The sequence below is a fragment of the Penicillium crustosum genome (genome assembly GCF_028827405.1).
Source record: "Penicillium crustosum strain IBT 35664 chromosome Unknown utg000005l_segment0_segment0, whole genome shotgun sequence".
Taxonomy (NCBI): Eukaryota; Fungi; Ascomycota; class Eurotiomycetes; order Eurotiales; family Aspergillaceae; genus Penicillium; species Penicillium crustosum.
Genome location: NW_026623126.1, coordinates 304,353 through 318,841, shown reverse-complemented (window position 1 = coordinate 318,841; position 14,489 = coordinate 304,353). Strand labels below are relative to the sequence as shown.

Here is a 14,489-nt window from a genome sequence, read left to right as displayed (position 1 = left end):
CCAGACCGGCGATTTGAAATGACGCGCATGATATGGCTCCCGTGCCGTATAGGTATACACCGGGGAGGATAGTGGGACATACTGTCAGCACACATATGCTAGTTGTTTCAAGGCATTTTAGTTTCACACAAGTGTGGCCGGATGGTGCGATACAGCAAAAGCGATATGGGTCAAATCCCGGGTGGGGTTGGGCAGGGATGCAAGTATGCAGTTTGCAGCAGCTGAAGGAGTATTTTAAATTGACGCTTTTCATTGAGTGGGGTATCGTTGTGGCAGACATGAATACCGTATGTACGGTCAGTATTCGAGAAGCCTCTAGCATGGCAGCTCGGAAGTCACCTGGCATAATCCTTATTCCTGGTTAAAACATTCCCGCTCTTTCCTCTTGAAAGGACTCAAACGGAGGCAGAACACGCCTCTCAGATTTCAATATGAATCCCCGGGTCGGAGTCGGTGTTTTTGTCTTTAACAAGGAGGGTCAGGTGGTCCTCGGTAGACGAAAGAATAGCCACGGTGCCGGTAGGTTGTCGCTACCCTGTGTGATTTTTGTGTTATGGGGATATCTGACCATTCTCTTAGGTACCTGGGCTTTCCCTGGAGGTCATCTTGAATTCGGAGAATCGTTTGAAGACTGCGCGGCACGAGAAGTCCTTGAAGAGACTGGCCTGAAGGTCTCGGACTTTCGTTTCCTTACGACAACGAATGATGTGATGGTCGATGATGGAAAACACTATGTCACTATTTTCATGGGATGTACCGTCTCTGGGGACAATCTCGAGCCTCAGGTCAGTAATCAGAGCTGTCTATATTGTTACATATCTGACTGATGTTTTATAGTTGATGGAACCCGAGAAGTGTGATCGGTGGGAATGGGTGACTTGGGAAGAGATCCGTTCGTACCTGAGTCCGATACATAGTGATGGACCGAAGGAACATCGCAAGTTGTTTCTGCCACTAGTGAATCTCGTCGAGCAGCGACCGGGATTCCACCCGGCCGGTGCCAGTCGTGGATAAAAGGGTGCCATTCGCATCCAGGCGTTTTTCTCTAATTCAAATAGAAGTTAACCGAATAAACCATCCCCAGCCGCAGAGTGGTATGGTTTTCAATTTAGCAATAAGGAGCTCGATAATAAGTTTGCATACGATGTTAGTTATATCGTATATCGGAATTGGTTCAATATTAATGGGAAACACCCTGAGAATGTTACATCCTCTGGAATAGATCGTATTGGGTATGATGGAAGTTCCGCGGTATGCCACAGGGTTTGGAACTATATTTGTAGTTAGGTACGATGCTTTAATCTTAAGCCGATAGTAACTCCGGATAAGGAAACCGTTTATCCTTGCTCCTAAGAAGAGCCTGGAGCTGTTCAGACAATTTACGGTGACTAGGTGGAAATGTCTCGATTGTGTCGATTGCGATATTTGCTCCAAATGTTACGGCCCCGTGAAGCAGGAAAATAGACCCCACATTCATTCCAACGGACTACATCTAATATTTTCAATGCCGGTATGGGCTCAATGACTGACTCTCGGGTTATTACCGCGGTAGTAGAGCTAGAGGATATCTCAAAATCCAAAACATAACGCGAAAGAAGTTCGCCAAAATATAATTCTTCAAATCTTGAATACTTTTGATATTGTGACACTTCGCCCCCACTATAATCCTACCTATCCTTTTCGATATCAAGTCCACGGTTACCCCACAGCCAAGCTTCCAAGCATCCATGGTTCCCCTCAAAGACCATTTCCACGTCATAGTCCAACCCAACTCCCGAGGTCCCTTGTCTTCTCCTCTTCCCAACTGTAACTCTAATACTACAATCAAATATCAATCCCAAAATGCCCTCTCTTACAGTAGCAGTCGCCCAATCCCGTACACATGATTCTCTAACCGAAACCCTCCATGCCCTCGAACGAACAACAGCCCTTGCCGCCCGCCGTGGTGTGCATCTCCTCCTCTTCCCGGAAGCCTATCTAGGCGGATACCCGCGGACATGCACTTTCGGCTCCGCAGTTGGAAGTCGACACCCGCGCGGCCGGGATCAGTTTCTCGCGTACTTCAAGGCAGCCGTTGATTTAGGCGACACGCCGGCTGGAGCCGGGGATGAGTGGATTGGTCGCAAGCTGGAGATTGCCGAAGGAAAGAGGTTCCGGGGGATGGGACGAGGGAGTTTCTTGAGCGTGTTGCGAGGGAAACAGGAGTCTTTATCGTTACCGGGTTGGTGGAGAGAGCAGGGGGTAGTTTGTATTGTTCTGTTGTTTATGTTGATCCTGTTAGAGGTGTTTTGGGGAAGAGGAGGAAGGTTATGCCGGTATGGATTTCTTTATCCTTTCTTCTCCCGCTTTACTATTGATCCTATATTGACCTTAATAGACGGCCGCTGAACGCATGATCTGGGCCCAGGGTTCCCCTTCAACCCTCCGTGCCGTCACAACAACCCTAAACGGTATCCCGCTAACCATAGCTTCGGCAATCTGCTGGGAAAATTACATGCCTCTCCTACGTCAGAGTCTGTACTCCCAGAACGTCAATATCTATCTTGCTCCTACGGCTGACGCCCGCTCTACCTGGCTCCCGCTCATGCGCACCGTCGGCATAGAAGGCCGCTGCTTCGTGCTCTCGGCGAACCAGTGCGTGCGCGGCTCTGAGCTGCCGGAGTGGATTACCGGTGGGAATACCGGTGCAAGCCCGAATCAAAATCCAAATCCAAATCCTCCTGCGAGTAAATCGAAGCATCCTGAAAGGAAACTGTCCATCACTGCTGAGGGACCGCATGAAATTGTCTGGCCACAGGCTCACGGTGAGTCCCAGGGTCAGAGTCAGGGTCAGCCGGAAAATTCCTCCACGTCGAATAATAGGCATCCTCTGGCTCCCTCGGAGTCCGTATTGGATTACGTCTGTCGTGGTGGAAGTTGTATTGTCTCACCGCTTGGAGAGGTTCTTGCCGGTCCGCTGTGGGAAGTCTGCACAGATGATGTGCCGGATAGTAGCGATGCTGCTGTAACTGATTCCGCACCTGGCACGTCGGCAAGTGAGTCTAACCCTGCTGTTGCCGCCGGTGATGGGTTGGCTATCGCGCGCATTGATATGGATGATTGTGAGCGTGGACGACTGGATCTTGATGTTGCTGGGAGTTATTCACGGAGTGATGCGTTTAAATTCGAGGTTGAGGGGTTGGATCTTGCGCCGCCTCCTTTGTAGGAAGTTAGTTTAGTGAGTAGGGTATATGGTGTTGGTTGCATATTGATGTGTTGGATACGTTGGATATGGAGTGAAAGTAAGGAAACGAAGAAGAGGAATAGGTATATGAGTTCGTGGATCAGCTACAAAGAATGCCGCTAAGAAACATCGAATTGAAAAACTTTCTACTAAAAAAAGCACAATCATCAGAGAATCCCAGATTCTAGTCGTCAAGGAAAAGAAAAGAATATAACTCGACCCCAAACCCCAACTGAAAACTGCCACCGCTGAACGACTGAAACGCCTCAGGATATCAATGGATATTAACAAGTCATGATCTTCGTCGCCATGCCAGCATGTATCAGCTTTGTCCGTTCTCTATGTACACCCTCAATCCTTTTAGATCGAGAACCACTACCAGCGATTCCCGATCTAATCTAGCAGCACTTAGGTACCGTTTATTCCACCAGCCACACAGGCGACTTGATCAGCACCGTTGCAGGACCCTTGCCGCGCACTTCAACGGCCAAGAATGCTGCAAACCGGATACGCGGGTGGCTCTGAGCTAACTCTGCAGGCTCACTCTTGTCCTCGGTTGGTCCAGGCGCCGGCGCCGGACGACTGATCTCGCTGGAGGCATGCTTACCCCTTATCAAGGCGCCAAAGATGGACTTCTTGCTGGGCTTTTGCTGGGCCGGTGAGCCATTCTCTAACACTCCGGCAGTTGAGCCGGATGAGGCATCTCCCTCTGCCGCGGTAGGCTCCTCGAGCTGCTCTTGGTCTGAGGGTGGTGGGGGGCGGGTGGCTCAGTGCGGGTAGTTGGCCTTCGACCTTCATGTATTGCTCAGCGAGGGAGATGCCCGGTGGGAAGTAATCGACGCAGACATCGCGGGCTTCGAGAGGGATTTTCTCGATGATGTTGATTGAGTTCTCAACGATCATCCGCACGCTTGCTTCTAGATCTGGCAATGCAATTTCGTGCAGCTGGGATCCCATGAAGGCAGCGAGTTCCACGATGAGATTCTCGACTAGCTTAACGCGATGTTTTTGGGCTTCAGGTCCGGATAAGGAATCACTCAGTCCGTCAAAGGTCGTGCGGCGCCAGTAAGAAAGTCTCGCAGAGGCATTCTCGCGGTCTTCTTCGGATGACGCTCGCTGCCGTCGCAGGTTCATTTCAATATTCTTCAGCTGCACACTGAATGCTGGATCCAAGGATGGATGGAAATAACGCTGGAATACTTCTTCTACTAGCCATCGGCTGATTACCGCCCGTCCGACCGCGGTCATTTCTTTCGTGCCAACCGATAAAGCATCGTCGGTGACCATTCCATTCAGCCACGATGGAATACTGCGCCAATATTTGCGCACGGAGAATGCTAGGTCTTTAATCGCTCCGTCAAGTCGCTGGAATCGGTTGGTATATTCATTATCGTCAAGTACGGTACGCGACACTGCCATCCGTTGGTGTGCGACCGTGTTCTGGAGATGCTGAACCTGCGCATCTTTCTCAAAGTAGTATCGTTTCACCTTGGAATACTTGGCCTCTATTTATTATTAGTTATCAAAAATCATCCCTCGAATTCAAACCAAAAAAAAAAAAAAAAAAAAAAATTCCTTACGGAGTTCGTCATGCTTCTGGATCAATGCCCGCAGGTCCACATCCCCGGAATCCTCGCGGCGGTGTATATTGGTGGGTGTGCTCCGTCCGGGATCAGGCATGTTGTTTGACACACTACCCTGCCGACTCCGATTTTGCTGCGGAGAACCTGTTGATTTTTGTCTGTCCAGCTGCTGAAATTGACCCTGGTTTTGTGATGCCTGCACGGAAGACTGCATGGCGTCAGGATAAACGGACTGTAACGGGGAAAGCGGCTCGTGAGTCTGCTGGGATGGGGGCCGGGTATTCAATACCGGATCCTGGGTAGGGGGAAAACCTGTCCCCGAAGAAGATGTTCCGGCGCGTAGCGTGGTGATTCGGGGACAATATCGGTTGGCGACGGTCGGACGTACTGTTCAAGGAGAGATGGATCGGTGCCGGACCGCGGGAGTTTGGTATAAAGGGGTTGCACCGGTTTCTGCGCCCACTCGGGATTGTCTTGGGCGTGAGCAGGATGGGAAGGTCGGGGACCTCGTTGGGGCGATTGGTATTGCTGTTGGTGGGCGAGAGATTGTGGCGCCAGAGGTGAAGGGTTCTCCGCGTAGGAATGGCGGAGATGTGCCGGATACTCTTCGGACTCGTCTAGGGTCTCTGGATGCAAAATTCCAGGTGAGGTAGGTTGTGAGATAGGAAGGGAGATTGTTTTGCCCTTGACAGAGACACTGCGCTCGACACGGCCCTTTTTGCGATTCTGTGAGTCGTCGGCGACAACGTTGACAGTCGAACGGTCACTCAAAGGTTTCTGACGTTGACTTTGTGACCGATTTAGAGTCTGCGGCTGATTCTGTACAGGACCAGCAGAGTACTCGAATTGTGAAAAGCGCCGGTCTGAGTCGTTGGGTACGTTGGGGTCTGGTGGAGCAAACGCGGGGCGGGCCAACTGTTCGGCGCTTCGCATAGAATGATGATTTGTCCGATTCGAAGGCGACTTGCTTTTAAAAAGGTTGCGCATCACTGCTTCTGATCTTGAGCCCAAATAAAGGGGGGGAGGGGAGGGAAAGAGAGGGGAAGAGGCTGATTTGGTGGACCTGGGGTCGACGGGCGATGATTGGAGAGGTTGTTCTATATATAGGGGTAAACAATGGATGACCGCTTGGTGTAAAAGAGATCCACCATTTATAACCTGGGATGTAGTCCCACTCAAAGAGCTTACATTTTTGTAGGTTAGCATGTCATATCCGATATCTATAGGCAGTCAAGGCCAATATAGACAGATTGCCTTGTCGTGAGATTCCGCTGTCCCAAGTATTGAAATCTACTACGAACGTCACTAGCTATTCACCTTAGTATGTAGAGCCGTACTACATGTGTACCGAGATAAGAGAATAAATTCGAGATGCATAATCAGTCAAAGCACAACAGTAAAACAGCTTGTTTGATGCATCGGACGCCAAGACCACGGTGAGAGGCTTTAAGATATCGAAAGCGGCTCCCGTTTACCGTGTTATCCATAATTGTACGAAGTAGTATTTGAAGATTTGAAAGAACAGCCCTGCAATTTCCTAATCAGTCATTCAAAATCGAATACTTTTGATATGGAGAATGGAACACGAGCCATGTATGAGCCTCGTCATCTACCACATACCGTACTGCGGTTATAAACCCGCCCCCAAATTCCCCAAGACAAGAAAAGAAAAAAAAAAAAAGGACCCTCTTTTGGGGGCGAAGCAAATTATAATTCTCGTATAAAGTGCCATTCCCCATACCAAGAATGGTGCACTTGAAATATGTGATGGGGCCCTTTTTCTCAGCCCCCGACCAACGCGTCCAGGGCTGAGCTCAAGCACAGACACACATATAGAGGACGGGGTAGTTAAATAAAATCTCAATGTCTTACTATTAAGCCCTCCTATTCCATAACCCGAAAGCAATATTGATCCCTACGATCTAAAAACACAACCTTCTCCATTAACCCCACTACCTCGATGATCCGCCTGAAATCCTCTAGTGGGCTCGCATATACGTCGTAGTCATCATAGTGGATCGGGATTGTAACGTCTGGTTGGATCAGTTGAATCAATTGAAACCCCTGCTCTGCGTCCATAGTAGCCGTCAATGCTAGTGGTTCCATTAGTCTTCCTACCAAAGGAGAAGGAACGGTCGCGCCACCGAGGTGGATGAGCATCAAGTCGATCCGTTGGCCTGCATATCGATTAGAGATTTCATGCAGTTCGGGTACCATCAGGGTATCCCCTGAGATGTAGATGCGATAACCACAGGAGAAGTCTGCGGTGTTGGTGCCGCCGTGGCCTAGCTCGAGCATCCAGCCAGTGATTGGGGGAAACTGTTGGTATGTTAGCTCGAGGGCCATCTAATTAGGAATACCTCGAAGAAGAAACTCTACCCACCACATTGGCTAGCGCGTTGAGTTTCCTTGCCATTCGGTTGTGAGGTACATGCTTCCCTGGCATCGCCGTTACACGCAGTCGGGGCTGTCCTCGCCCTTCTGTGCCTTCAATATTAATCTCAACCTGCTCAAATGGATCGAGCGCAGACACGGATGTAAAAGGGTCGTGCACATTGGAATTGAGATGCTCCTTCGCATGTGGTGTAGTGATGATGGGTATATCACGCCTCAATGTAGTCTCGACCTTTTTATCAAAGTGGTCCCTGGAAAGATCAACGTTGGTAATCTTCTCAATGCCTCGAGCCTCCGAAACTCACTCGTGATAGTGGGAGAGAAGGACCAGATCAATCCGAGGGAGATCGTGCAGGTCGATGGCCGGATTGGTGAGGCGCTCACTTGACACACCTGGACCAAGGTGGACATGATCGCCTGCGTGAAGGAAGTTAGGCTAACACGATCAGTATGTGAGCATTTGGCTCCCAAGGTCGACATAAAAAGCTGACATCAGTTATAATCCGTATTCCAGTCCATTCTCTGCTCTATTTAGTACATGCTGACAACTTTCTAGATGTGAACACACATGATTGTTGTGGCCGTTCCCACGAAGAACAGGGTTGCGTTCTCCTCGCCTGACTTGGATGGAGTAAGCTTCGTCGCCTTGGCTGGAGGAAGTTGAACTGGGGCGGAAGTCTGCGGTGGAAGGTCTCGGGCTGGAGGATAATTCCTGGCCAGGTCAATCAAGATACGCTTCATGGTATATAAGTATGTAGCGAGATTAGGAAAAGCAAGCACTATAGCCCTAGGGACTCTTATATATAATTCTACGTATGCATGACATCACAATTGACATGATCTCGCTTCAGCCTCAAATATTACACTTCTTGTATGTAGATATCCACGAGATGGTCATTAGATCTTTGAGTACTTAAACGATAGCATTGGACGGTGGGCTTCTTGCTCTTGTTTGTAAGCGTTTAAAATAGTTGTACAAGTCTGATATAAGTACTCTCCGGGACCTCGGGAGTCCTCCGTGAGTACTTATATATGGATTCCATGAATTGGATGCCCTCTGATTACTCACTGACGCACCCCCGCCGTAAGCTACCCATGGATACCCAGAATGGATTAGCCCTATAGGGTAATTTATACTGTGATAGTTAGGTAGTTGATAGCATTACTACTGTCCTTCTTTTTTTGGGGGAGCTTTGTTATATAATATAACTAAATTACAAAACAGGTAGGATGAATTACCCTCGATATACTGGCGTATTTACGCCAGCATCACATGCCTACACAAAGCCATCTAAATTCCCCATGTGAATTTTAGAATCGAGCAATCCTCCTTACTCGATTGCGGTCGTGTCTACCCCGACAGTGATGTATCCCACCATACCCTTGGTCACATCCTTGCCGTCAATAGGAACGATGGAGATGACGGGGTTGTAACCATTTGCAGTGTCTTCGCTAAAGACAGTGTCGGCAGCATTGGTGGTGCGGTTAATCTCTGTATGTGAGGCATAGGGCTCCAGAGCCATGATCTTTTCCTCAAGCTCCTCTTCAAAGTATACCTGACCGGTGCTGACTGTGTTACCGTAGGCGATGGTGCCGTTTTCACGAATGGTCCAGTCGGTATGAACTTGCACATGAATGTGGATAGCTCTTTCAATGTAGAATCCTGCGCAAAAGCGTCCGGTATTAATGACAGCCAAATTAAGCAATTCATTCAATACCAGGTTGATATGGAAAGGGTGAGTCCATGTGATGTAGAGGGTGAAGCTTACCTGGGAAAATGGTCTTCATTTCCATCATGCCGTTGGCATCAGTCGGCCACATTCCACGCAAGAAGGTAGTGTCGTCAGTGTGGATGTCCGTGGTACCAATTTCGAAATCAGTGATGTTGAGTTGCTCCAGGAGCGTCGGGAAAGCGGTGTTAGGTGACAGTCCTGTGAAGCTGGAGTAGCTTCCGGTGGCATTGCAGTGCCAAAAGTCGACCAGAACACCCTCCAAAGGCTCACAGGTAGCCATGTCCAGCACACCAACATCCAGCCACAGGGGAACACCGGGCTGATCCTCGGTCATATCCTGACGGAGGGTCTGGGAGCGCGGCCAGATATACGGTCCCTCAGTCACTTCAGGGGTCAACACGCAGGTATCATTCTGGATAACCTCGTAATAAGGTGCTTCGGTCTGAATCTGCACAGTGGTGTTACCGCGGGAACGTTTACCGAAAGTGTTCCGCTTCCAGCGTTTCTCATTGAAACGTGCAACGTGGCTAGCACAGCGTTTGGAAAGCCCATCTCGGCGAGCGACTTCCTTTTTAGAAATGTGGCTGTGAGGCCCGGGGTGGGCGAGGGCCACAATTGCAAGACTGGCGACGGCCAAAAGCTTGGAAAAATGCATGATCCGGGGAGAGCCAATGCCTTAGGTGGAAGATGGATCGACTGTTGATCTCCCACACACTTTGTAGACAAGTATATATACACTGGAGTTTCTAGCCGCGTAATAAATATGCGTAACCCCACGGGACTATCACTCTTGGCATCAATTAGCACCTTTTCAAATCAATACAAGGTTATTTGACGAGCCAAGCTTATGTACGTAGCACTGTGGACCCACAGAAAGGCCCATTCAATATCCGCCCATTTCTTCACGGGTTTCATATGGTAACTCGGGTGTATTTGTAAGTGAAGCGCCGTAAAACGCTATACAGTACCCCTGAAGACCACCTAACGAATTTTTACCAACCTTCGATCAACACATGGGTCAAACAGACAGCCTCAGTGACCTCGTGAAACACCCAACCACCCATACTTGGTGCTGGACTCACCAAACGTACTTTCTCACCAAACCTTCCTTACTCCCGCAGACAGGGCAGGTGTGTGGCTGCCCTGAGAAAGTGGTTTTAAGAAATTCTTGTTTCTTGGTCTGAGTAGATGGTACAGTCAGGTACAGAGACATGGTCTTCTCAGGGGCTTGGGGTGATTTGTTGAATCATCGGGGAGGGCCATTTGAGGTCTTCAAGGATGCTGTAGATTGTTTGTACGGGTCAGTCATGGCGGGCCTCTCTCTCTTTGTAATGAGAGCAGGATTTTTTTGGATTGAGAGCCTACGCTTGATCACTTCTAGTTCGTTGGCTAAGGATGTGTGGCTCTTCTTTCGAGCTTGACATGCTCACTTTATTACGCACCATTTCTTCAGCCTACTTAATACTTAAGTTTTAATTCAGGGTTGGTTTGATCCGGTCTTGGGGGACATAGTGATTTCTCTCACCTTGCTTGGAAATCGTCGGATTGAACATTTTGATAAACTACCTCAACGGCCGGCCATTGCTTTTCCATATACAACTTGGCGATCAAGTCTTTCTTCTTCTCCCATAAGTCCGAGAAGATTAAATCCTTCGTCTCGAGTAAGCCACCTGACGAAGGTTTCCCTAGAGTGTCAAGGGGAAACGACTGATACGGCACTCAGGATTTAAAAAATGCCGATCTGGAGGACGATCAGTTGATGTGGGCCAAGCAGTGAATGAAGGCTGAACTTACTCTGCGATATGTATCCACAGCAGGCTTTTTCATTGGATGAGTAGTGAAGAAGCAGAGAAATGGGAAGGGAGAGATCCAGTAGTATATATCCATTTTGTGATTACATTACTCCGTACTTCAGGCAGAAACTTTGGAATTCGGCTTAGGTCTGACTAAATGGTCGGCTGAGAAAAAACTAGTCTATCTGCCTCATAGGCATGATAATGCGCCCTAGTTCCCTCTAGTTCGCTCCTAGGAGTGCACAGCGGCAATATTGTAGATGTAAGTCCAAAGCTAGCTTAGGGTTAGAGCTCCGCAAAGCCCATAAAGCCTATAGCCCAACCCAACCCGCAAAGGGGCTGGGCTTTGAGCCCCACCTTCGGGCCTAAGTAGAAGCCCACTACAGGTTAATGGGCCCTCGAATGGGCCCCAAACAGTACAAATATGCCGAGAATTCAGAAGTTGAACTCCCTTTTAAGGATTTTAAAATTACCATTCTAAGCCTTATACTAAAGGGAGTATTTTATTACTTTAAATAAGTTATAATCAATTGCTAGTTACCTCTCGATATCACGTTTAAAAACGAGAGAAAACGGGTTATTTAGATGATCTATAAATCATAGAAGTTTATTTAGAAAGTAGTAGTACTCCTGTACAAATCCTAAAAACATACCTAGGTATCTTGTCAAAACTTTAATATTGACCTTTTTCGTAGTCGGATTTTATTTGAATTTGAAACATATACTTATATAGCTACTATGTCCTACATCCTACTTTGAACATTATATACCTAGTGGAAGGTCGTAATATAGCGATTATAGAGGCCGCCTAAGATGGGCTTTGGGCTTTGCGAAACGCTAATTAGTGTATTCTGGGGCTAATAAATGAAGTAATCCTAGGAGAAAAAGGTTGGTCTAGAACAGAATAGATTATCAGAACGAACGGTCGCATTGATGATAGCAGTCATTTTTAAAGAGATGGAGTGTACTTGATAGAACTAACATGTCGCATTTATTGATACAACACCTGGGCATAGTTATAGTTTATTCAGTTGGTCCAATTCTCCGCGGGTTCAAGCTCTTCCGGGTTGCTGGTGCTGGCTTTGGTGGCAACTGATTTCCTGTAGGGCGGTGATGCCGAAGGCGATGGTGAAGCGTCCTCGTGGTCGTCTAGCAGCTTCGGCTTGCGGTTGTTGTGATACGGGGTATGTTTGGCGTCGTCGTAGCCAAAGTCGATTTTGTAATTTGTGAAGAGGTTTTTTGGGGTCACATAAACCTTCTTGTTGGCTTTGTTTTGTCTGCGCACTCGATGTTATAGCCTTCGATGTCGAAGATGTGAACTAGCTAGCTGTTTGTCCCTTCGTTCACGTCTCCCAGTAGGATGGCCATATCCTGGTGGTCGGAGGAGACTACTTCTGTCGCTTAGAGGTGGTTTCTCTATAGCGTATTGGCGCTCAATTGCTCGAGGCATTTCAACTTTCAACGAAGCTGGGTGAAGCAATTATTGGGCTGACCGAGAAGTGTGGGGGGGACTTCTTGTTCGTGGCAGTGCCCGAAGACAGCAATTTCTTCAATTCTAAAAGCGAGCTAGGCACCTTTTCGTATATTCCCTAATTAGGAAGACGCTAGCCAGATATTTCCACATTTGGACAGGCACAGATTTGGCCGGGTCGATCGGGATCGACAATTTGACCATTTTCCCCATCCTGAATGGACGCATATATTGTCTCTGATAATACCGTTATGCCGATCTAAAATTATCGACCGAAAATAAGCCGAACCCCTTTGCTAGACGGGAACAGTCAATGGAAACTACATATTGGCCAATAGACCTACATGTTATTGAAAGCTATTTCCCCGCATTGAATCAGCACTTGTTAGGCCGTCCCTGGTAAAGCTCTAACTTATGCAAGGCCAGTGACCTCGGGTTCATTGATTTATTCATTTCAATTTCGTGATCCATATGCTATAGCTAGATACCAACCCAATGAGTTGGATCATGTCATAGGAACATGGGGAAATTAACACACGCCATGTGTCTTGCCAGACTTGCCCTGCAGCGAGTGTTTCTCGCCGATGTAGTGAGAGTGGACACGCGACTGGTGTCGAGGGTGGTTGCGGTGGCTCTGCATATGCCTGTGGGGCTGTCAGTATGAAAAAAAAAAAAAAAAAAAAAAAAATCTAGAACAGAAGAAACTTACGTCTTGTACTTGGCAATCATGGACTTGTCCATAGCATCCAAAGTCTCGATAGCAAGTTTGAAGTCCTGAATCAAGCTGTCACATCGGTTCATGCTAAAGTCTTCGCGGATGACAATGCGCATCATCTGCAGCTTCTCGCTATGAGGCGCCATGGTGTAAGCAGGCACAATCCAGCCCCGCTCGCGTAGCTGGTGGGCCACGGCGAATTCATCGTAGACACGACCGTTGTTTGTGGGAAGACGCCAGGCCACCAACGGCAGACCCCGGCCATGTGTCTCACTCAACATGACCATGCCCATCTTCGCGAATTCCGCAGACATGTAGTCGCTGATGCGAGTCAGGTTGGTCATGATTGCACGGTAACCGTGCTTACCCAGGCGGATCAGTTGGTAGTATTGGGCAATAACATGAGAAGCACCCTTGGAGAAGTTCAGAGTAAAGCTGGCCTGGTCGGCTCCTAGGTAATTGATGTTGAACACCAATTCCTGGGGCAAAAATTCAGGAGAGCGCCAGATGACCCATCCGACACCGGGGTAGACCAGACCATACTTGTGACCGGAGACGTTGATAGAAACGACCTTTTCCAGACGGAAGTCCCACTCCAGCTCGGGGGTGATGAATGGCGCGACAAAGCCACCACTAGCCGCATCAACGTGAATTGGGCAGTCGATGTTACGCTCCACTAGCAGATCGTTGATCGCCTTGACATCCTCATATTCACCGGTGTAGGTGGTACCCAAGATAGCGCAGATACCGATTGTGTTCTCATCCACCAAATCGACTGCCTCTTTAGGGTCGATCACAAATCGGGTGTCGGTGCAGTAGACGTACTTCTCCTCGATGTCGAAGTAACGAGCAGCCTTTTCCCAGCAGACCTGGACAGCACTGTTCATCACAATGTTGGGGCGCGACCAGTCCTTACCCTCGGCCTTGCGCTTGTTCTGCCATCGCTTCTTCATAGCTAGTGTTCCCAGCATAATGGCCTCGGAAGACCCAATGGTCGAAGTACCCATGGCATTCTCACTGTTGGGATCAGTGGGAACGTTGAAGAGTCTAGCAATCATATTCACGCATCGGTTCTGGATCTCGGCGGAGTGGGGATATTCCTCGTAATCAATGAAGTTCTTGCTGAAAGATTCGGTCATGATCTCCTCGATCTCATCTTCCATGTACGTGGTGACGAAACTGGCGAGGTTGAGCTTGGGATTACCGTCCAAACTGAGCTCATCCTTGATCATCCGAGCGGCAACCTGGCGGGGCATCTCTCGCTCTGGCATTTCATGCTGAGGCATATGATCCGCAGCAAAGTGAGTGCCGTAGACATTGGTGTCGAAGTCATTTAGTTCCACAGGAGGAATGGAGTCAACATCACGAATAGAGGGGAGGACCTCATTGTCGTTCTTAACTTTGGCGAGATGGACCATAATTGCGAATAAATGATAGAAGATAGAAGGAAAATAAAAGAATACACAGCAGTCAGGAATTGGGGAATAGGAGAGGGAAGAAGCTGAGAAACGATAAATAGACAGACAACCTGTTCCCGTGCGGGGAGACACATTTAATGACGCAGTGCACGCACCGAC

General features: G+C 48.5%; 7 protein-coding genes across 7 annotated transcripts; 2 read left to right on the top strand and 5 right to left on the bottom strand.

Annotated features, from left to right (window-relative positions):
- Nucleotides 1-431: 431 nt before the first annotated feature.
- N7487_010805 (nucleotide triphosphate diphosphatase NUDT15) lies at nt 432-1,014 on the top strand (the record flags this gene model as incomplete). Its single annotated transcript, XM_056878535.1, has 3 exons — nt 432-519; nt 580-785; nt 838-1,014. The coding sequence occupies 3 exons, from the start codon at nt 432-434 to the stop codon at nt 1,012-1,014; spliced, it is 471 nt and encodes a 156-aa protein (XP_056723854.1).
- Nucleotides 1,015-1,842: 828 nt separating this feature from the next.
- On the top strand, nt 1,843-3,205 carry N7487_010804 (nitrilase; the record flags this gene model as incomplete). Its single annotated transcript, XM_056878534.1, has 3 exons — nt 1,843-2,150; nt 2,282-2,315; nt 2,378-3,205. The coding sequence occupies 3 exons, from the start codon at nt 1,843-1,845 to the stop codon at nt 3,203-3,205; spliced, it is 1,170 nt and encodes a 389-aa protein (XP_056723853.1).
- Nucleotides 3,206-3,642: 437 nt separating this feature from the next.
- N7487_010803 (uncharacterized protein) lies at nt 3,643-5,739 on the bottom strand (the record flags this gene model as incomplete). The annotated part of the gene is made up of 4 exons (XM_056878533.1): nt 3,643-3,954; nt 4,016-4,728; nt 4,804-5,068; nt 5,119-5,739. 4 exons carry the CDS (start codon nt 5,737-5,739, stop codon nt 3,643-3,645), a joined length of 1,911 nt encoding a protein of 636 aa, XP_056723852.1.
- A 951-nt stretch (nt 5,740-6,690) lies between these two features.
- Nucleotides 6,691-7,941, bottom strand: N7487_010802 (MBL fold metallo-hydrolase; the record flags this gene model as incomplete). The annotated part of the gene is made up of 5 exons (XM_056878532.1): nt 6,691-7,125; nt 7,190-7,451; nt 7,506-7,636; nt 7,692-7,722; nt 7,769-7,941. The coding sequence occupies 5 exons, from the start codon at nt 7,939-7,941 to the stop codon at nt 6,691-6,693; spliced, it is 1,032 nt and encodes a 343-aa protein (XP_056723851.1).
- Nucleotides 7,942-8,531: 590 nt separating this feature from the next.
- On the bottom strand, nt 8,532-9,588 carry N7487_010801 (intradiol ring-cleavage dioxygenase; the record flags this gene model as incomplete). The annotated part of the gene is made up of 2 exons (XM_056878531.1): nt 8,532-8,863; nt 8,970-9,588. The coding sequence occupies 2 exons, from the start codon at nt 9,586-9,588 to the stop codon at nt 8,532-8,534; spliced, it is 951 nt and encodes a 316-aa protein (XP_056723850.1).
- A 2,165-nt stretch (nt 9,589-11,753) lies between these two features.
- Nucleotides 11,754-12,410, bottom strand: N7487_010800 (uncharacterized protein; the record flags this gene model as incomplete). Its single annotated transcript, XM_056878530.1, has 2 exons — nt 11,754-12,003; nt 12,301-12,410. The coding sequence occupies 2 exons, from the start codon at nt 12,408-12,410 to the stop codon at nt 11,754-11,756; spliced, it is 360 nt and encodes a 119-aa protein (XP_056723849.1).
- A 316-nt stretch (nt 12,411-12,726) lies between these two features.
- Nucleotides 12,727-14,330, bottom strand: N7487_010799 (glutamate decarboxylase; the record flags this gene model as incomplete). Its single annotated transcript, XM_056878529.1, has 2 exons — nt 12,727-12,841; nt 12,907-14,330. The coding sequence occupies 2 exons, from the start codon at nt 14,328-14,330 to the stop codon at nt 12,727-12,729; spliced, it is 1,539 nt and encodes a 512-aa protein (XP_056723848.1).
- Between the last annotated feature and the right edge of the window lie 159 nt (nt 14,331-14,489).